The sequence below is a fragment of the Patagioenas fasciata genome, chromosome 1 (assembly GCF_037038585.1).
Source record: "Patagioenas fasciata isolate bPatFas1 chromosome 1, bPatFas1.hap1, whole genome shotgun sequence".
Lineage (NCBI taxonomy): Eukaryota > Metazoa > Chordata > Aves > Columbiformes > Columbidae > Patagioenas > Patagioenas fasciata.
This window is the reverse complement of record NC_092520.1, coordinates 16,492,959-16,516,070: the sequence shown is the minus strand read 5'-3', so window position 1 is coordinate 16,516,070 and position 23,112 is coordinate 16,492,959. Positions and strand designations below refer to the sequence as shown.

The following is a 23,112-nucleotide window of genomic DNA, read 5'->3' as shown; positions in this document are numbered from 1 at the left end:
AGCCATCAGCAGAACATGGGCCGGAAGTTCATCTTTAGAATGAGCCACCTAAATTGAAGTATCTCTGTGTGCACCCTATGGTGGGGCTCCACTGCAGCCAGCAGAGCCCAGCTGCGAGGGACTCAGCACAGCAGCCTGAACAAAGGTATCTGGTGCCATTGGAGATCCAGGAGGGAACCCCAGATACCTTCATGAGACTGTCAGATATAGCACATGACTGACAAGAGCTCATGGTCCTTCAAGCAACACTAAGGTGGCAACTGAAATAATTTCAAGGTGTCTGCCTCAGTGAAAGCTGAACTGCCTGGGATTTAGTGAATGTATTGATCTCATTGCTTCTAATGAGAGTTTAGACACGCAACACACAGGAAGGTGCTCAGGTTTAGTTCTAATCTACAGTTGAATCTTACCTTGGAGCCCAACAAATACAGAAGAAAGGTACTGCTGGTCACAGTTCCCAGTGTGGCAGCAGCCCCCAGGTCCTGCCAAGCTCATCAGGTGCTGTGACAGAAGCTCCTTGTGCTGCAGCAGACAGAACAGCAGCTGATCCACAGTGTCCTTTGCTGCTATATGACCTAGTGGTCCACAGGGTCCATAGGGACTCATTTGAACAAAAGCCATTGCCTCCCTGAAACATGTTTATATGTTTCTTACCTCTGGCACTGGACCCTGCTGAACACCTCTGGGCAACCCCAGCTGCATCTTTCTTTATTTTTTTGCCAGGAATTGGCACAGGATGCTGCTGTTCAACGTAAAAAACACGCAGATTGGTGTAATATCCCTTGCCACCCCAGCTGAAGAGCTCATTGTGGAAAACATTCTCAGTTATCTTTGAACCGCTTCTTGTAACAGGTCTGACAGATGGAGTCCCACCTTGAAAGACAGAGCCAGCGTGTATGTTTTTACTCTGGGACTCCGTTTGCCCACCAGCACAATGGGCCTCAGAGTAGCGTCCTTCTTTCCAGAGGAAGCCGGTCTAAATGTGATGGTGTAGCCTAGGCACTGGAGACATTTCCCTTGAAATACAACTGGTGGTAAGAAATATTAACAAATGGATCCATTGACTGTTGTTTATTTGTCTTAAGTGTCTGCTGTTTCAGGGTTACAAAGCATTCACCACATTCAATATATAGTGCTATTTTAGGTACCAAACACAGAATGTAAATCAAAACACAACACCTTTCAATTATTTGCAGTAGCAAAATGTATGTTGAAACCATGTGGTTGGTACAATTCTTGTTTCCAAATAATTAGTACCTAAATGCTACTTTAAGGCGCTTCATTTCTTCTTGCCACATCTCCCATCCCTCTTCATCCATTTTTCCTTGGGGGAAAAACTGGCATGGTTGTTCCAGTCTTTACTATGCCTGTGAAAATTACCATCAGTCCAGCTAACTTCACCCACATCCACAAAATGCCAGAACTGCAGAAATTTTGCAGTGTTTGTTGAAAACTTACTACTCAGCAGTTTTGTGGGTTTCAATGTTTTTAAAATGTAACTTGCCATGCTTCCTTGTTTGCACTAGGGTCAGCACAAGGTCTATGAACCACTGCTGACTGCTTTTACCTTCATTTACGTCTCTCTTCAGTTTATAACTCCTCCTTTATTTTCTTTTAAACCCAGATGGCGGCATCACTTGAGCCTGAGCCATGGATTTGATATCTTACATTGCCCAACACTGTCAGTCTTTGAAGTTGCTATTTATCATTGCCAACTTTAAAAACTTCACTTGCTTAAGGCTTTAAAGTGTCGATGTATTAAGATAACAGACAGCAACTTCCGAGGTCTGTACTTTGTTCCCAGCTCTGTCAATGCTTTTTTTGTCTCCTCATAAACAAAACAAAGCAAAACAAAACAAAACAAAACAAAACAAAACAAAAACAAAACCAAAACCAAACGTCACATGCTGTGTCTGTGATGCTGTTTCAGAAAAAGGAGGAATGCTGCTCATTTTCATTGGCCTTTTTATGTGCTTGTTTGCACAGTCCTTCACCATTGCTCCTTCAGTTTGTGTAGAGAGGGCATAAAAATCCATGCCTCAATATAGGCTTCCAGCCACTGCTGTAATATAAATAGCAATAAAGTGTGTAAGAAAACATATCGGATGGTGTATATTTACATGGCCAGGGCTCCCAAAGGAATCAACTGAATGTGTAGAAAACACGATTCAGCCACAGTTCACTCTCAGATGTCCCATTACACACAGTCTTTCAGAAATCAATTTCTATTTTAGCATTTTTATTTACTCCCTGTGAAAAATAGTTACAGACTCTGTTCTTTTTTGTCTCTTTGTATGCTTTTCTACTTACTTGCAGAATCTGTTCAAAACAGTGGACTGTCTTTCCACTTGTTCTTTTCCTTGTCTTATGATAGCAAAAGACTCAGCTTCATGCATCTCTTCTTACACAAATCTAATAAAAGAAGTTGATTTCAGAAAAGCTGCTTGTTTTATTTTTGTTTTTCCTATAATTACTTTGTTTAGTTTTTCAAATGTTCCTTGGAAATGCCTTAGGACAGCTTTGCCAAGGTTACTGAAGGCAAAGTTTTTGGAAGAGTTTTCATTGTGAACTTCAAAGCACTTCAGAGCATACGTATAAAAAAAAGTCACAGAGAGCAGAAATTTAAAAATCATTCTTCCCTAGCTAATCTATCATTCTCTTCATGCAAGACAATTCCATTTACTACTGTTTTGACTACTGCACCTTAAACATTTTGAAGAACAGAGCTCCACACCTTTTGTTTGATAGGCTATTGTTTGATAGGCTAACACCTCTCTTTAATTTTTCTCTTCTACATTTATATCATTCAAATAATGTCTCTGATTACTTGGTTTCATCTTTAATTACCAGTTATCTAGATTATATTTATTAAGGCAACCCTGAAACCACTTAGGAATAGTTTGGGATCATTCTGTCACAAAGAGTGATGGGCTGATCATGTTTTCGCAGTAACAGTTGGTTAGGAAATTAGTTTCTCCTATTTCAGAAGCAAACATTCCAACATCAGAGCTGAGAAACAACAGTGGTATAATGGCCTGACACAGAATAAAAAGCTTTTAGTTACATCTGGCAAAGGGCAATGATATACAATACAAATGGTGGTGGATAATGGTTCTCCCTTCGGTACAAGATGGTTAATTTCAGAGAATTCAGAATTTCCAGGAATGTTACTTGTGGAGTTTTAAGCTATTGATTTTACTCACAAGTTTCTGAGATATGTCTGGTACTGTTCTGCAGAGCAGTGACACTCACAGTGTTCCTAACACCCACGAAAAACACAAGACAGCACCGCTGCTCCTGAGCTCCAGATAATGCAAGCAAAGTTCACTGTAAACTCTGCTTATCACTTAACTGAGTACCCCAACATTAATGAAAGCAATGCTGCCAATAGCAGTGCAGAAATGTTGGAAGGAAAGAAGTAAGACCTATAGATAATCTGGCAGTCTGTGTTAGCAAGGCGTGCAGCACAGGGAGGACATCAGCACTACGGATTCAGTGTCCCTCCTGAAGCACCTGAGGGGACAGCACTTCTAAGACGTGGAGTAATTAACAGTCTTTATGCCACCATTGATAAATAGAAAAGCCTCAGTGCTGATGGTGGGCAATGTAAAGGAAAGAATACAAACTGTCTGGACAGACTTTGTCTATCCCTAATTGGTATAACCATATTTAGCATTGACTGAGATGGTGTGAGGTAGAAATGGCCTACATAATAAATTCCTCCCAGCTTTATTTGCTTTTCCTGTTTGTCATCATAAGATAGAAGGCTCATACTGTTTGAGTAACAAATTGAGCTTTTACTCATTCAGCTTCACTGATTATTGTCCTTTTCCTGTTTTGTCAACAAGGCAACATCCAGGGCAGGGCAGTGTGTTCTGGAAAGTGTGTTCCAGTGTCTACCAGGAAACTGCCTGAGGTTTCCCTTACAGGAGCAGCCTTTGGGAGAGCGGAGGGGGGATTTGGCCAAAACAGCACCTCTCCTGCACCCTTGCTTGCAGGCACATGGTGTTAAGTTTTAGCAGCAGCTGAGTTTGGAGTGACCCTAGCGGGGCAGAAAACTCCTTTAGGCTTTGAAGTAAAATAATGCCCATGCCTGTCACAATGCCAGATTTATCCTGTTTTCTACCTCGTAAGTCAAAATCACATTTTTCTGTCATTCTAAACACACAGATCCATTACCTACCCATAGCTGGTAGATTGCCTCTCTCAAAATAGTAGCTATCTCATTGGTTTATGGCTGTGCTCCCCTCATAAAGCAAATTAAATGTATGGGGTTTTTTGGCAGACAAATTGTATGAACTAGTCACTTTACATGGCCTGCTTTACTAATAATAAAAAGCATTTTTAAATATTCAAAAATATTTCCTGATATTTAGCATTTCTCATTTTAGGCACATCTCAAGACATTAATTATTCTGAAAGATGCATAGGAAGTTGCTTTAAGGAACTCTGAAGTAAAATTTGTAGTAATACTTTAGATTTATATTTCTTTACAGGAGATGGTATGCTCCAAAATGTTATTTCTTATGAAGCAAGGCAACATTTATTAAAAGTTGAAGTGTGTATGATCTATTCCAACTGTTAAAAAAACGCTGTTGAACTAGTGTAACTACTGAAAATTACAGAATTTATTAAAAAAAATAATGAAGCTTATTATATATTTTTATTGACTTTCAAATAATAGAAAGACAATTTTTATAGAAGAGTAAATTATTGCAGAGTTATTGCCAGTGTAGGTTACTGTAAAATAATAAAAAATTGCGGGTTACTTCTACCCTTTTCTTCCCACAGCCTATGTCAATATTCAGAGACCATGTTTATCTGAGGATACAGTTTCAGAGCCCTCAGTGGGACGACAGATGCCTAAACCACAGTGTTGGAGAGGAGAGAAAAAGTAGCCGTCTAAGCATGTTTACTTTCAGCGGCAAGGAAGTTGTAACTTGTCCCTAAGTGGTGACTCACTGGTTGGGACTATAAAAGTAAAGGTAACTGCTCTCTAAACCATCAGGGCTTCAGACTTCGCAGATCTAACACGATGCAATCAAGACTTTCAGCTCTCTTCTTTTTCCTGTTGGGTTTGTCGTTGTGCCTGACAATCCCTATTCCCCTTGAAGACAGCCATGAATTCACAGAGAAAGATCTTCAGTTTGCAGAGGTACAGTATGAAATAATTTGTTTGCACGGTTTATTAATAGTAAATTGTGTAGTGACAACTGTTTGGAAACCAGGCTTATTACTTCTTTTCCCCTTTTTAGCGCTATCTCAGGACTCACTATGATCTCCGTCCAAATCCTGCTGGCATAATGAGGAAGAGTGTCAACACAGTGGCATCGAAACTTCGAGAAATGCAAGCTTTTTTTGGCTTGGAGGTGACAGGCAAATTAGATGAAGAAACATATGAGCTGATGCAGAAACCGAGATGTGGTGTCCCAGATGTGGGGGAATATAACTTTTTCCCCAGAAAACTCAAATGGTCAAAAACTAATTTGACATACAGGTAAATGCATGAAATTTGGGGGTTTATTGCTGTTCTTTCTAGATGCCTTGGGCAACTGGTCACTCTGTTTATGAGGTTGATGGGAGAAGAGTGCATTTGAATTTGAGAAAATTCATGTTGCAATTTGAAATCCTTACAGCACCACTTTTGGAAAGGTCCCCCAGACCCACCTTACAGCCCAAAGAAGTAAATATTTTTTGTTTTTTCCACTGCGCCGTAGGAAAGCTAATGTGGTGTAAGATAGTTATTCCTCATGTGGCCTCCATGTAGACTCCCTGGGTACATCCGTGGTGCCAAATAGAAGAGTGGTAGGGACTAATATGACGCACCTCACCACTGAGCCACACAGCGCTTAATCTTTAGGTTCCTCCTTAGCTCTGTTTTGGACCTGGTTTGATATCTGCTTCATCTAAGTCTTGTCCTGGACAAATCTGCTGGTGAGGGGGTTGTCGCAAAGCAGTGTAGACACAAAACATCCTGTGCAACGTGGCGGTGAGAGCAGGGACTGATCCTTGTCCCTCTGCTGTTTCACAGTCCGGATGTAGATATTTGTGCTTGGTCAGACAAGGCCCTGACCAGGACCTCAGGCAGTTGGCCTTGGGAAGCTATGGTCCTGAAAGGTCACGTGGTAGCTGCTTCTCCCTTAATACTGCAAGGTCATTGACAGGTGTTTTGACCAGGTGTAACCTGAGTTTTTTCAGCTGATTCCAAATATGAAATCAATGAACTCTTTCCAAGATATCAGTTCAGTATATGGTGATAAATATTACTTTAATGTGGATCTTTGGAGCATGTTTTGCTCCTCCAGGAAGCAAGGGTCATGAGATATTTTATATGGCACAAAAAAAGTTCTAAGTTACTGATATGATTTGTTTTAATACAGAATATATCTGTCATTTTCTAAATCTTCTGGTACATATAAAACCAATCATAGAAAGCTGTTGGATCATTTCAGATGCCTCTGAATGGCTTTAATGAAAACAGAAATGGTTATTTTTATTTTCTGGAATACTATATGCAGCTGCCCAGCTGTTTGGCTGTTTGTTTTTAGATAACAACATTGGGAGGAAATAAGCAAAAACTTTTGAATGAGATATACAGTCAAATAAAAATATTTTACATATTTTACTCAATTCACACAATTTAACTGAAGATATTAATCTGTTTGATAGAATTGTGAATTACACTTCAGATCTGAGATGTGCTGAAGTAGACAGAGCTTTCAAGAAAGCATTCAAAGTTTGGTCTGATGTGACACCGCTTAACTTCACCAGAATACGAAGTGGCATAGCTGATATCATGATCTCCTTTGGCACTAAAGGTAAACAGTTATTTTTTATGTTACAGTTATATTGCTGCCAATAAAATGGGATAACTGATTTCATTGTTTTAAATGTTTTTTTTTATAGAACATGGTGACTTTTACCCCTTTGATGGACCCTCTGGATTACTGGCTCATGCTTTCCCCCCTGGTCCAGACTACGGAGGAGATGCCCATTTTGACGATGATGAAGCTTGGTCAGATGATTCTAGAGGTAACAGAAGTTCCTGAGATTGTTTGAAATGGTGGTAGATCGACAATTTCATCCTGTTTGATATCTGTAAGCAGTTTGTTTTGCCCATTTATTGTTCATTAGTCATTATGTTCACTGTCTGCTCATAGGAAGCTGGGTTTAATCTCCAGTCATAAATGGATATATTGCATACACCCAGCATAAATTTTAAGATATACATCTCCTAAGTGCAGTGACTAAAAAAATGACACAAACAAGGTGTTTTGTCAGCTTAGCACTTCACTGCACTCATGGGCAGCTAGTTCTGATCATAGACTGATGGGAATTACTTTACTGAAGCCTATAGAAAATGCATACACTTAACTCAGCTGCAAATGGCTGGTTACATTTAATTTGAAAATTCTTCACTTTGCCTATTCAGGACAGAACTTTAATAGAATAAACCACTATTTTTTTTCAGTAATGTGTTATTTCATCCTCCTGACATTAAAGCTGATTGCTGCAATACTAGAAAAAATATGGACTCTCTACCAGAGATGAATACCTGAAAAAAAAAAAGTTCTTGACTTGAACAGAACTAAGACTTTAGAGCTTTCCAGTGTTGCTAGGAAAATTCAAAAAATCTAAGTCTGCCTACAGGACAACATAGAATCATAGAATGGTTTGGGTTGGAAGGGACCTTTAATGGTCATCTACTTTTTTCCATTGATCCAGTTCTCTCCTTCATTGTCCCATATGTTAAAGCACAATGTTACAGTTAGTTGATTACTCCAAGTCCACTTTGTTGATACAAGGAGCTATGCATTTATTTTCACTGTGGTCTGTTGTAGGGTACAACTTGTTTCTTGTTGCTGCCCATGAATTTGGTCATTCACTGGGACTTGAACACTCTAGAGACCCTGGAGCTCTGATGTTTCCAATTTACACATACACTGGAAAATCTGGTTTTGTGCTTCCTGATGATGATGTGCAAGGGATCCAAGAGCTCTATGGTAAGTCTATATCATATATAATATATATTTCCTGTGTCATTATAACCTCTTACAGATGCACTGCACAGTTACTAAAAAGCTACAGATGTTCCAGAGGAACAGCCATGACTGTTTAAAAGCAATTCACTAGATTCTTGGCAACCAGACTTCAGGAACAGAAGATACTTAGATTTAACAGTTCAGAGCGGGCGGGGGGGGGGGGGGGGGGGGGAAGAGAGAGAGAGAAAAGAAAGGAAGTAATATTGCAGAGGACAGTTGGTCACTGTGCTGTCTCCTTTAGTGGTGGTGGTGGGAGAGAGCAAAGTCTTTGTGCTTTTTGACCTGCCTCAAAATAGAAGGTAAAACAGAATCTAGAGGGAGAAACAGAAATTCTGTATCATCATGGAAAGAATAAGATTTCTGAGGGATCTTCAAAAGTTGGGATAAAGAAAGGAAGTCCATTTAACATTGTTACAGCACAACTAAACAGCAAAGTCCATGAATGTATTTGGCTAAAACAGAGAGAGGGAGAACAGATTTTCCCCAGTGCAAATGATTTGTCCATTATGCTTGTATTCATCATGCTATTTGGGAACACTTCCATGTCCCATTTGATATCATGATCCACAGAAGGGAAATTAATGTTGTCAAGCTTAGATCGTATGATATGATTCCAGGTGCTGGAGACAAAGATCCCAACCCAAAACATCCCAAAACACCAGAGAAATGTGATGCAGATTTATCACTTGATGCAATAACAGAACTTCGTGGAGAAATGCTGGTCTTCAAGGACAGGTAAAAAGACTGCCATATCATGGGCGGGGGGTACCAGATAAAATTTGAGCAAGTGAAAACATCATTTCAGTTTTTACTAAATTTCTGAGTAAACGTAAATTTACAAATCACAAATCAATATAGGTGCCTTTAAAAAACTACATCATATATATATTTTAGGCAGGATTTATAGTGCAATTACAGACTTGACTGCCCAATTATATGAAGGGAAGATGATACAACTGAAAACTGACACCATTCATACACATTTTTCATTTCACAGGGCTTTCTTCTTCATGCACAAATCTACTAAGTTTTATTTGAATGAAGCTGTATTACATTCAGAAGACTTACATGGGACAGCAGTGTTTCTCTTATTCTAAATGAAAAAAATTATTCCAGTTTGTTGTTGTTGGAGTTGATCACTGTGTGAGTGACAGAAGTGGTCGCATCTAGGTGACTGTGAGGAAAAGTCTACAAGGGACTCTGTATATTGGAAATTGAATGTTATGAAAAAAATTAATCCTCCATTAACTAATCTTTAGCATAGCACATCAAAGATACAACTATTCTGTAGTACGACAAGAAACATAGAATTGTGGTGGATTGCCCTTGGCTGGACACCAGGTGCCCACCGAGCCACTCCATCACTCCCCTCCTCATCAGGAGAGGGCAGGAGAAAATAAAATGGAAAAATCTTATAGGTCAATATAAAAGCAATAAAATAAAAGCAAAGCCTGCCTGCAGAAGCAAAGGAAAACAAAAGGTTTATTCACTACTTGCCATCAGCAGGCAGTGTCCAGCCACTTCTCAGGAAGAAGGGCTTCAGTACATGTAGCAGTTGCTCTAGAAGACAAAGGTTGTACTACTGAATGTTCCACTTCCTGCTCCTTTCTCTTAACTCTTATTGCTGAGCAGACATCATATGGTGCAGAATATCCCCTTGGTCAGTTTGGGTCTGCTCTCCTAGCTGTGTCCTGTCCCAAGATCTTGCCCACCCCCAGCCTACTGGTGAAGGGGGAATGTTGGAGAGACGGCCTTGATGCTGTGTGAGCACTGCTCAGCAGCAGCCAAAACACTGGTGTGTCATCAACACCTTTCTAGCTACCGATACAAAGAACAGCACCCTTCAATGGGGAACATTAACTCCTTCTCAACCAGACCCAATGCAAAAATATATTTTCTTTTTCTGAACTAGGTTTTTCTGGAGATTGCACCCACAGATGGTCGAGGCAGAACTGGTGTTAATTAAGTCCTTTTGGCCAGAGCTTCCAAATAAAATAGATGCAGCTTATGAAAACCCCATCAAAGATCTTGTGTTCATGTTTAAAGGTGAGTTTTCAATTTTTGTTGTTGGCAGAAAAATGTACATATTTAGTCAAACTCAGTAAGTAATGTAAAGGTAATCAACAAAAGAACGAAACATCTTACCTTCATTGTTGTAAAACAATGCAAATCTATGCAATTTTCAGTGTATTAGGAAATGTACAATTAATCTCAAATGCCTAGGATCATAGTTAGCATAAATAGTTTAATACCTGCAGAGTATGTGACCTAAGAATCTGCTAGCTGTGTGAAAATAGGGATCATGACATCCTCATTTTATTCTGCTGTCAAAGCTGAGCCTTTACAAAAGAGTCATGCATACTGTGTTCTTATTTTCAGGAAAGAAAGTCTGGGCTTTGAATGGCTATGACATAGTTGAAGATTTTCCTAAAAAGATATATGAAATGGGGTTCCCGAAAGAAATGAAAAGAATAGATGCAGCTGTCCATATTAAAGACACTGGAAAGACTCTCTTTTTTACTGGAAATAAGTACTGGAGGTAAGCTGGAGACAGATTGGTGTGTCCCTATCATAGCCTGTCCAGAAGTTTCCAAAGATCAGCAGGTTGTTTCAAACCAGGCACTTGATCGTGACTCACAAGTTTCCAGTCTGTGGTTTTCATTGGTGCTATAGCTATGTAGAATATGTCATAAAGATGTATGCAAGACTTTTATAAACGTGTGGGCACAGCGTTTAAAAGCTGAAAGAGAGAAAGAAAGGAGAATAAAGTGCTCTAATCCAGAAGAGTTTGTAGTATGGTCTTGTCTCTAAACAAAATTCCCATCTTGTTTCCTTAAGTTGCTGGTGTGACACAAAATGGTATCAGTGCTGTGACAGTAGGAAATATATCCCACCCTAGGGTGGCTGATTCTTGCAGTCCATGAGTGGGGCTCACAACCAGGTCTGATGTGTTATTAAGACATGATGATCCCTTCCGTTTATCTCTGTGCCAAAGCAGGATGGGCTTGCACCAGGTGTGATCATCTCCATATAACACATACTTTATAGATCAGTTCTGAAAATGTAGCTTTATTTGTTTTGTGTTTATTAAGCTTGTACTTAATGTGGAAGAGCGCTCTGGTAATTGCCCTGAGTCTCATTATGGCACTAGACATAAGATACATAAAGGCTCCTGTATACTTCTGATGTGTGTAACTTCAAAGCATATAAAGGGCACAGACTAAACTTCCAGACTATCTAAATCTTCTGAATTTTTATTTTCTTTTGTGTTTAATATAGTTACGATGAAGAGGCGGAGGTTATGGAAGCAGGCTACCCCAGGCTGATAGAGGAAGAATTCGCTGGAATTGGTGACAGAGTGGATGCAGTCTATCAAAGAAATGGTACATAATCTCACAATGAAGCTTTATTAAGATTAGTTGTCCTTGAAACTTGATATTAATGTCCTGTGAGGGGTTCTGTCATTTGTAATTCTGATTTTTTTTGCATCAACACTTCTGTTCTCAACTGCTCAGGTTTCTGATCTAAACTGCCCCTGGCCCAGGTGCTCTTATAAACTGTGTACGTACACATTTGAGGAGCCAAAAAGGACCGGCCTTCTTGCTTAGTAAATCTAAAGTGGTAGGCTTAATATAGAAGTGTTATAATGTGTCTGCTCCTTCAAATGGAACCTATTCCTATCCAGATCTTTAAGGAGTGTTTCCAAGTCAGAGTCTTAAACATTAACAGGCACACACTGTGTTTTCTTAAACAAGTACTGTATAGTAATAAAGTGCAGAGTTGACACTAGATTAAAATATCAGTTATTTTAAAACAGTAATCCAGGTCTGACAAATGGAGTGAGGACATTTGAACATTTATTTCAGCATTCTAAGTACTAAAACATTGCATTTGAAAGACTTATTAAAAAATGAAAACAAACAGGACGATTTTTATTTGAAGGATAGCTTTCACATGACAACACATTTTTCCTTAGGTTAATTAATTTTAACTTTCCTTTTCCTTAGGTTATCTCTACTTCTTCAATGGACCACTGCAGTTTGAATACAGCATCTGGGGCAAAAGAATTGTCCGTGTCCTGCATACTAACTCCATATTTTGGTGCTAATTACAGTTAAGTGCCATGTCATAGGCTGCAGAGCAGCTTGTGCTGCATGGAAATAATAATATGGGCACACAGATTTATTAAATGACAGCAAGGTTCTGTGAAAAAGCACTGGCTACCTACCACCAAATGTATACTGTATATATGGAACTATATAGTTGTATGTCAGTCTGGGACTGAATTAAATTTATAGGAACAAAGAAAAAAGTTATTAGCATTTCAAGGGGCATTACACCATTAAAAGTTGGTCTAGTACTATGGTGAGATGCTGGATACACCCTGCATAATCATGAGCACTATTAATTCCCAGCAATCTGAGCATGTGTAGCATCTTTCAAGGATCTCCTAACCTGTGGCAAGAAATAGACCTTATTAACACAGGAGTGTTATATTTTTGAACTAATCCTTCAGGTCTTTGTGAAATTCCTGTAAACATACTGGGAATTCAGATGTGCAATGAATGAGTCAGGACTGCATGGTGCCTCCCTGAGCAGGATAACACCAGGCTACAACACTCAAGTCACAGAATTAAAAGGTGTTTGAATGTATACCCAGTTGAATGGATATGTCCCTGTGGAAACAGATGCCCCTGTTCGCATTTGAAATGAGCAGAAGGTATAGAAGCAGTGAGGTATAACTCCAAAGCAGACAGAAAAGCAAGAAAAGGGAGGATTGTTCCCTGCAGAAATCATCAGCCTCTGTGACGCTGAGGAATCCAGAAAGAAGTAGCAACAACAAGAGAATCGCACAGGCTGAAACCCTGTATGAAGCTACATCTGATAACACAGCCCATGTTTTCAGCTGGTGCAAAGTAGTTCAAGTAACATTTATAGAGCTTATGCCTAGCTGTGCCAGCAGAGAACTTGAACATCGAAGTTAAAATATTCAAAAGAATACATTTTTTCATGTTGATCACTCTTTTACTATCTTTAACAATAGTTTCAGTTCAATGTGAGTTTTTGGTGGGTGTTTTTCGTTTTGTTGTTTGTTGGGTTTTGGTTTTGTTTTGTTATAATTAATGCAAATGTCATGGGACTGTGTTTATTTCTCAGATAAAAAAATATTAAATAAAGTGGAGGAATAAAATGACATTCTGAAATGGCTTTAATTAAAATATCCTATGCTGCATGTCCTTCTTTGGAGCATATCCAAAGAAGGACAACGAAGCTGGTGAGGGGCCTGGAGCACAAGTCTGATGAGGAGCAGCTGAGGGAACTGGGGCTGTTCAGCCTGGAGAAAAGGAGGCTGAGGGGAGACCTTATTGCTGTCTACAACTACCTGAAAGGAGGGTGTAGCATGGAGGGGGTTGGTCTCCCAAGCAGCAAGTGATAGGTCAAGAGGAAATGACCTCAAGTTGTGCAAGGGGAGGTTTAGATTGGGTACTAGGAGAAAATTCTTCCTGGAAAGGGTTGTCAGGCACTGGAACAGGCTGCCCAGGGAAGTGGTGGAGTCACCGTCCGTGGAGGTGTTTAAAAGATGCATAGACATGGCACTTAGGTACATGGTTTAGTAGCAGACTTGGCAGTGTTAGGTTAATGGTTAGGCTCAATCTTAAAGGTCTTTTCCAATGTAAATGATTCTACAATTCTATGATTCAGTCATAAAAGCAAGGCAGAGCTATTGGATGAAAGAAATCAAGAACCCTAACCTCTGCATCTTATTCATTAGCATTTTCACTTCCAGTTAAAAATATGTTTTTTCCCTGTGAGAAAATTAATTTTATAACAAAGAGAGGAATACAGACAGAGAAAAATTAGGAAAGAACGGTCAAATTTGCAGAATAAAATCATCATTACAGAAACTATCAGAAATGCTTAAGAAATACTGTGAAATTAAGTCCCACATTAATTTGAATGCTAAACATCACTAACTAATTGAACCTTACTACACTGCCCTCTTCTGCCTCCTCAAAACTAACCCCTAAGTCAATCAATCAGTCAAATCTGCCAAGCAAAGCCCATCAACACTGAATACCTGGCATAAATTGACAGGCTTACCCACCAGTGGGCTAGGTGAGTTTGATTCTGTATCTTACCTAGATAGTCAGGCAAAGTAACCTAACAGATTTAGTGGTCTGTTCTGATTGTAAAACTGTGAATTAATGAATTCCAGACCTTAATATACTTAAAAGAAGTACAAGGAAATAGACCTGGAAAAAACCCTTTACAAATGGACTAAAATCAAGTTCTGTTATAAGATATAATATTGATAAAACTGTTCAGCAAAAAGTCAGTACAATTCTCTATGCATAATCTATGGAAATTGGTTCATTTAGATATCAAAATAATTTTTGACAGACATGATGTGCCTGGGAAAACAATGTTTGATATTGGGCTGCAGTTTAGCTTAATTACTCTGAAGTAAAGTAAGGTTCTGGCAATCTAACCCTGGTCCTCATTATTCTCAGTATAAAGACTTGGTGGAAAAATACGTCAGAATAATAAAGGATGTTCCATAAGGGCTAGTTGTTGAGTCTGAGTTCTCGGAATTTCCAAGGTCTGAACTGAGCATCACTGGAGCAGGGAATGCAAAGGTTCACAGGGAAACAAGGAGATGTCAGTGGACGTCTTTGATATCTACACAAATTCCTCTTAACGCTGAACTTTTGGCAGGGAAAAAAGGTGCTACATAGGAAGCTGAGTCTTCCAGAGGCTTCCGCATGATCATATCCAGCTGCTCCCCAGCCCCAGCAGTCAGATTCCCGTTTGCTGGGCTGACTGGAAGCAGCCATCGGCACAAGTCCAAGCACAGCTCCAGCTCATGCATCTGCATCCCCGCTGAGAGACGTGTGCTGCCCTGTGGTCAGCTCCACCTTGGCTGAGAAAAGTACCAGGCTGTCAGTTCCTGGCATTTTGTTAAGAAAAAATGGAAAACAAAATTGCTTGTGCTGCGGAAGTGGAAGGCTGAGGTCAGAGCCAGAGAGGCCCTGATGCTGCTGTCAGCCAGAAAGGAAAACCCGGTGCCATGGGATCCATTGCTCTCTCATATCCCATATGGGATATCACCCAAGGCCATCAAGGATTGAAAAGAAATATGTCATTTCGTTGAGATAGAGACTGAACTGACTGCTTTCCCTGAGATGTTGTGAGCGAGGAAAGTACACTGAGAGGCTGAGCCAGCTATGTCCCAGGTTGTAATACAAGCAAAATTAATAACTTCCCACCAGGTTGCTAGTTTTTGTGTGGAACTACACAAATCTGCTTAATAGTACATGAACTGTTGTTGATTAATATGCCTTTGATTTCCATTTTGATCTCTGTTAAGAATGATTGTTTGGAGGGGAAGAAAGGATAAGGCAGGAAAAGGAATCTGTCAGATGCTCCTCGGGACTAGTTTCTGTGGCGGTTACATGATCCTGAACAAGTAAGACTTACAGGATGCAACTATATCTTCCAGAAGAGAGAAAGAAGTGAACAAACACCATTTAAACTTTCCAAAGTGAGAAACTAGACAGCTGTCTTCTAAATTCATTAATAAGTTGAAAAGGTAACAAACACTATAAGAGGTACTGTGAGTTACATGAGATTTACTACTAGCTGAGAAACTGGAGAAGTAATTAAATTTTATCATGAAAATGCTTTTTTTCTCAGTATAATCTCCAGAAACCTGCTCTGAGGACACTAGATGGCAGTGACAGCTTTGCTCCTTAGAGGATCTGCACAGAACCAAAAATGATATGGTGGTGAGGAAGGAAATTCTTACATTTTGTGAAGATACTAAAAAACCGCCTATGTTAATATGTAGAATTTAATGATTATATTCTATTGAAATATGGCTATCTGAGTAACAAGTTAGGATAATAAAATGTTTAGGAAACAACTTCTAGATATATTCACTATCTGGACCACCAGCTTTTCAGTCTCTTCATAGTACTTTTCTCAACATCAAGGCAATACACTTAAAACAGTTTACTCCAGGAATAACACAATCTCTTAGTTTAACTTTGTTCATTGGAAAATTGCAGACACTCACAGACATATTCCAGCTCCTCAGGAATATCAGAGCCTTTGGGATACATCCTGATTTCTGGAAAAATGACACTGCAGAATGCAGAAATAAGGCAAAAGTGGAGAAAAATGTAAGTTGCAAAGAACCCAAGTAAAACAGCACAAATATAGTAAAAAGTGTCCGAAATATCATGTGATCACATCTGCTTGGAAAAACTAAGGACAATTTTTAAGCCTTTCACAGTTCATTCTGAGCTAGTATTTCCAGGCTTGTGAATATTTTACAGATGTAGAATACGGTCTTGATCTTTGAATCCCTAATACTGCTGAGATCAGTAAGACTGTTGAGCATTTGGAGCTAGGCAGAAACTGATTTTCCTATCCTGAAAATACTTTCCCGTTTGCAACAGAAAGAAACAAGACAATTTGGAAAATTTTAAGTGAAAAATATCCTCTGGGATAGTCTATGGCCATATTGTCAATCAGCCATATTGTCCATTTACTGAGTCTGGGGCAAAGAATATTCTGTTTCAGCTTTTTGTTCAGACTGATTTAAATGAGGATCTAGAGCTCAATCTTCAGTCTTCTAGGTAAAATAATTGCACATTCACTTATGAAGTGGTGATTTCTTTCCAGTTGCCCTGCTTGAGATATTTCATCTTTACACAAGCACAATTAAGCAGCACTCTTTGGAAAGACTGACTACCAAATAATCAGAAAGATTATCTGGGATGTAGGATCAAGTCCTTCTGTCAATTATGTTTAGGGTTTTTTTGCACAAAGTGGGGCATCTCCACACAATGTGAGTCCACGCCAGTTTTCAGGTTTGATGATGTTTCTGATGAAAACAAAGCTTCCAGAGAAGACCTCACCAGTTCTCCCTAACATGGTGCAGTGGGTACAAAGCCCACGGAGACTGTGTCTGATCTGAGATCTTTCTCTTTCCAACCTAACACAATCTTCATGTGATTGACACATCCTTTTTAGTCACAGCCAATGCTGTTCAGGGTACCTCTGGCACTCACTTCAACCATCTCCTCAGCTTCGCACATCATAACTTCCTGATCATCATGCTACACAGAGCACTACAGGGAGTGTGCTCTGCCCCAGATTTACTCATAGAGAATGGGTGAAGGAACATTTTGCTCTAAGAAAAATCTGTTCGGGCAGCAGAGAACCAGGTATCACTTTCTTATTTACATGTCATATAGAAAACTTCCTACTGCCATTGTAATTCAGGATGATGCAGTTCTCTGTGTATCTGAGTGAGCCACTCAAGTTGTAGCTTTACTTTTTGCATGGACTACACCAGAGTCCTACCACCAGACAGTAGGAGGCTTGTGGAGCAGTGTCCCAAGAAAGTTCATGTCCATACTGCATAGTCTCTGCTGGACCTTACATGATCTTGTTCTCTTCTCAAAAGAGGCAGATGACCCATTTCCAGGGTCAAGTGTTTCTTCCTCCAGCCCAAATGGCATTATTGTGGTAAGCTTACCATTACAGGGACTTCCACCCTAGGAAGAGAGTAAGAAAATTATTTTTTGTGTCTGCATGACTTCTGTTGTCTGAATATATTATTCACAGCAACATAAAATGACACAGGTCTCTTTAGAGCATGCCATCCTAAGAGTAACCTGGGGAAGTCTGCTGGGAACTAGATGAGTCTGAAGGGTCTGGAATTCACAGGGTCCTTCCCACTATCTGTTTATCTAACAAATGTCATTTTCAGACTCAGCTTGGGATGTTTCCTGAGTCGTGTTCCCCATTGTGCCCCATCCTGAGAGGGGTAAGTAGCTCAACCACTGTAAATCCCTGCTACACAGCAACAGCCATGAGACATGGGCAACTGTATCTTTGGCTGGTGGAGTCAGTACTGTTGGTAGAGGGACCAAGGTAATTCAGGTGGACTTGGTAGACAACCATGACTTCAGGGCCCAGCAGCTTGCCATGCATACATATTAAATTAATGGTTCCAGACTGTTTCCAGATGAATTAGAAGATCAGTTCCTTCCTGCCCATGGTACCTGCTGCTGTCGAGGTCATGATGGTGCAGAAAGTACCCCTCTTTAGGCCTGACAGAGGGTTATTCATGTCAAAATAGTATTTTAAATTGTTAATGTTAAAAATTATTGAACTGGTACAGTTTTGTAATTGTCAGGGCTGAAATGAATACCATTTGATACATGCTTCTTGTATTACGACTAGTGATTCAAGGAAGGACTTAGCTCCAAAAGACTTCCCTTCTTCTCCGTGTTCATGCTATCCAGAGAATTATCTCTCCCCCTACATTTACCACTGGCTATGGCTCTGGATTCTCTTGAGTTCAGTTGATTCTGACCTGGGCCTCTATGGTTCCTCAGTTAAAGAAGATATGCAGGCCTATGAGCAGGTGTCAGAAAAGCCTTGGGATGTGCTGTGGTACTGTGCATATAGAGTACTGGGGAGATGAAGATGTCACCACTCAGGGTCAAGCCTGAGAGGTTTGAAGCCAGATGTCTAACCCTTCGCAGGCCTCCAGTTTCCGGCACAGATGTGTCTTGGCCACAGAAAGGTGATAACTCATATATCTTACCCCTGCTCCAAATTATGTGTTCATTAGCTATAGCACATGGGTGAATAACGACAAGTAAATCATGCAGAGCAACACGATAGCGTCAAAAGACAGGAGTGGTGGAGAGAAGTCAAGGTAAGACAAATGCCAGAAAAATTTGGTCATGGGATGTCATGTTTGAGGTCTCCCAAGGCAAACTGCAGTGCAATTAGATTAGAACCTTCAGGCAAAAGCCATAACAGAAAACAATTTTTATGGTTCTGACAGAGCCTAGGCACAAGGCTGGTTTGTGCCACAAAGTAGCCCATATCAGAGGCTTATCTGATGGCTGAGCTACCCAGCTGTAGTTTCCAGCAATCATCTGAGGAACCTTTCTTAGGGAAAAATTGGTGTGTCACACAAATAATTTAGCAGAGCATTTAATTGACAAAATGCTTTGGGAACATTTTTGTAGTTCCGGTGTGGAGGTTCTGCTCCAAAACAAAGAGAAAGAAGCTTCAATATGATAATCAGTCCAAAAATCAGCTTGCATATCAGATTTCCAACAGACGTCAATTCCAAGTTAAGAGGAGCAAAAATTAAATGAGACTCTCATAAATACCACAGAAGTGGCCTGTCTACAACTGTGTTGGAAATCATGGTGCAAATAAACTTCAGGTATAAGGAAACAGCAGGATCTCACTGTTTCTTGGAAAAAACCTGCTCCAAGCTCTATCTACAGTGACACAAAAGAACGAAATGACAGCATAGTAATATAATAGAGAGATACAGAGCTATAAAAGGAGAATTAAGATGTACTGGGAAATATAAAGCAAGTGACAACATCAGTTTATTTTAAGTTACTTAATTTATATAACTATTATGAGCATCTAAAAGTGTGAGAGCTAAGAAATGACCAGTAAGAAGCCGTGCTAGGGTCTGAACCAAACTTTGACTTCACTTGGCTTTGGTTCAGGAAGAAATTGCCCAGATAACAGCTGCTTTGCAGACTCTACTTGGGAAACTTATTCCTCCCATACAAGCAGTCTCAAGTTTAATAACTTGAGAGAGATGCTAACAGCATATGTGCATTGTTTAGGGAGAGCACCCAGATCCGATACCGTTCAAGTGTTTCCACCAAATGACAGCAGAAGTCCTTCAGCAGCTTTCTGCTGGGTGCCAAGGAGGAAACGCACAGCTCATCGCTGCGCATTCAGGAATTTTCTGTGTTACGTTCATGAGACTTAGAGGGTGAGTTACACGCTCTGAAACTGAGTCACTTGATGCACAAAGTAAATATCGGATGTGGACTCACTGTCGCTGTGTGAGGCTGCACATGCATCAGCTCTGGAGCAAAAATACTTGTTGAAAGTTCAGGCTCAAACAAGCTGGTACTGTGCATACAGCCTTAAATAAACACCGGAAATTTCAATTTTTATGGTTCCTATTGCTCCATTCATGGCTCTCTGCATCGGATTTTTCGTGGCGCTCCAAAGGGTGACTTGCATCACATTGACACGTGTTTAAAGTGTGAAGTTTCTCCTTGTATCTAATAATTACAGCTTCAGAACATCAGAATTGCCCAGCTGTCCAAATCAGAGGCTGTCTCAGACTGTTTTACTCCTCTCTGTCCTTAATGGAATTGAGAAGTAAACAAAATCCTGTAATGGAATATTTCAAGATCTGCTGAAATTTGTATTGTTTTTCTTTGGTTTTCTCTTGCATAGATACAGTTGTTCTTAATATCCATATTCTCACTTGAATCTCAAATTTCAAATAATATACTCTGCAGGATTTTTATGCTCTTTCTGAAAAACTGCTCCTCTATTATCTATTTTTAAACTATTTTCCTAGTTCACTGAATGTGTCACTGTTCTTACATCAAGAAACAGAGTAAATAAGAGCACCTACTTTCTGTGAGTTGCTTGTTTACATATCTTTAGCCAATCTCTTCTTTGTTTTAATTTTAAAACTGAAGATAAATTTCTTTGCCCTTTGATGTGAGCAATGGTTTTAATTCTCCTGACAGTTTTGAGTCTTTTGTTCTTGCTATTTGCTTTGTAAGATTGCATGACCAGAACTAGACACAATATTCAGGTCAGACTGAATCAGGTCATTATGTTTCTAGAATTATCATCTCTTTCTCTGTACTTCATAACTTTATTGTTTATAGACAGCTGTATTTTGAGAGGTTTACTTTAACCTCTGTTATCAGAAATGCCGTCTAATAAGGGAAGATGAGCCAATTTAAGAATTCCTCCAGAATTAAAGACAAATAAGCAGAAGCCAAGGACATCATCAGTATTACATCAGTGATTAGTTATCTGCAATTTGCCATTTTCTATGTGTTTATTGAAGGTCAGAGATTTACAGCTTCCATATGTGTCAACACTAACTGCCATTACTGAATCACAAAAAGGCTCAACCATGTTATTATAATGGAACCACTCGGGACTAAAGTAATAGGTAATAGCATTAGACAAAAGTGGAGCGCTATGTGAAACTATGGTTTGTTTTACTTCCTCTGATGTATCTTACTACAGGGCACTTTACCACTCAGATAACTGCGCCAATTTTATAATGCCACATTTGAGAGAATGAATTTTAAATACAGCCTGAAAATACACTTCTCAGAAGTAAGAGATTTGGGAAGACAAGATACTTTATGACAGGGTAGGAGTTTAATGAATGTATGGAATGCAAACTCTGAGGGGCAGGGTAGGAACGAATTGTGGCAACAGGAAGAGGGGGAAAGCTGTCATTACCAGTAAACTCCACCAGTGATATTATCCTTAAAAGGGAGGATGCATGAAAGCAAAACTCCCAGGAGCAAGAATGTCAGGCCAAATTTCATAAATATGCAAGACCCACAGATTTGATCTTATGCAGAAATATATGGGTAGATTGAATCACCCACCATTGTAAATCAAGTTACAAGGTTATGGAGCTGTTAATCCACTCCACACACACCTTAGGACAATGACAGATGTGTAGGTGGCGCAGATGTGTTTAGGCTCAGAATGGGTAGGCTAAGTTTTGGTGAGATGATACAATCAAAACAATTCTCAGTATTTCCAGCAATGCAATTTGTTACTGAAAATAGTGCACATGTAAAATATCTATTTTAAAAAATAACAATGACATAATTAGCCTCACTTCCTCTGTGTTTGATGACTAAACAACAACATACTGTATGTCTACATGGTCAAGCTAGAAGCTACAAGTCTATATGATATGACAATTAGTGTATCATTAGTTACTCACACTGAAAATGACCAGAAGGGACTCTCACTTCTTCTGAAATATTGGGGCAGAAAAAGATGCAGGCTTTAACAGCGAAGCAACAGACCTGCTGTTTCCTGTGGCCTAGGTAAAAACAGTCATCACAACTCCAGTTTGGGATGAGTCAACTCCTCCCCCAAAGAGTTTACGCTGCAGGTGGATGTAACACAGTGAGCTGGTAGGTATAATCTGTGAGCAGATGTGGACCACAGGAGTTAGAGCCCATCTGTGGTTTATTTGTTATTCCCATGTTTGGATAACATTCTGTAGGATGGAGAAGCCAGTAGGCAGAATAACAAAGACAGAGAGAAGGACCACCATGAAGAGGGCCTGGCAGGGATCAGAGAAGGGTACGATTTGGCAGCGATAGGTTAATGGTTGGACTTGATGATCTTAAAGGTCTTTTCCAACCAACATGATTCTATGATTCTAAATGAGAGATGGGCAGGGGAGGTGAGGACAGATGACTGTGTCAGACTGCCCCTGGACCGTGGGGCAGGTCAGTGCTGTAACTCAGCTTGCTCATACAGTCGGCCGCAATGGGGAAAGGCTGGAGTGAGTCCTTTGCTGCTCTATTTCCTTTCCATGGGGGCAATAGTTTGTGCTTGATTTGATTCCCAGATGGAACTGAAACATAACCAGGGACCCATGAGCTGGGATTTGCTTCTAGATCCCATTGCTTAGATGTAGGGAAGATGCTTAGGTGCCCTGGTTTTCTTATAGGTCACATTAATTCGCTTGATTCAATATTGTATCTTCAAACGTTCATATTAATGGTGCTTGGTACGGCCTATACTGGATCTTTTGCTAAGAAAACAGTAGGCTCATATGCAGCACCAGATAGAGAAATGATTTCCAAGATGGCCTGTTTATTCTCTCAGGACTGTTTTCAAAGTCAGGCTGAACTCTTCCTGTTTGAAGTTTCAGAGGAAGAAGGACGAGTTATTTTTACGTAAACAGTAAACATTTTCCATGAGCTGATTTACCAGATCCTGCATTTCCTTTCTCAACAAAAGGAGAGCTTTACTGAGACTTGATGTTAAGCTTGAAATGGCATGTCTTTCTGCAAGAAATTTCTGTTGCTTCTCAACAAAAATAAGGCCAAGGAACACCTTGTACCCCCCTGTAATTGAGAAGCAGCTTTGGGTTGCTGTTTGTCTTCATTCCTTCCCGTTATGATGATAAGAGAGTAAAGAGTGAACACAC

At 39.8% G+C, this 23,112-nt stretch overlaps 1 protein-coding gene across 1 annotated transcript; it reads left to right on the top strand.

Moving 5' to 3' along the window:
* Positions 1-767: 767 nt before the first annotated feature.
* On the top strand, positions 768-13,219 carry LOC136108339 (collagenase 3-like). Its single transcript, XM_065850051.2, has 11 exons — positions 768-1,034; positions 4,792-5,155; positions 5,256-5,497; positions 6,670-6,818; positions 6,907-7,032; positions 7,842-8,003; positions 8,660-8,777; positions 9,955-10,088; positions 10,422-10,581; positions 11,322-11,425; positions 12,050-13,219. The coding sequence occupies exons 2-11, from the start codon at positions 5,036-5,038 to the stop codon at positions 12,148-12,150; spliced, it is 1,416 nt and encodes a 471-aa protein (XP_065706123.2). The 5' UTR covers positions 768-1,034; positions 4,792-5,035; the 3' UTR covers positions 12,151-13,219.
* Positions 13,220-23,112: the final 9,893 nt, after the last annotated feature.

Excerpts from the sequence above, each read along its gene's own strand:
- LOC136108339 (XM_065850051.2), top strand. The coding sequence starts at position 5,036 with ATGCAATCAAGACTTTCAGCTCTCTTCTTTTTCCTGTTGGGTTTGTCG. Across the intron at positions 6,819-6,906 it reads GATCTCCTTTGGCACTAAAG|AACATGGTGACTTTTACCCC; the intron begins GTAAACAGTTAT and ends TTTTTTTTATAG. Across the intron at positions 7,033-7,841 it reads TTGGTCAGATGATTCTAGAG|GGTACAACTTGTTTCTTGTT; the intron begins GTAACAGAAGTT and ends GGTCTGTTGTAG.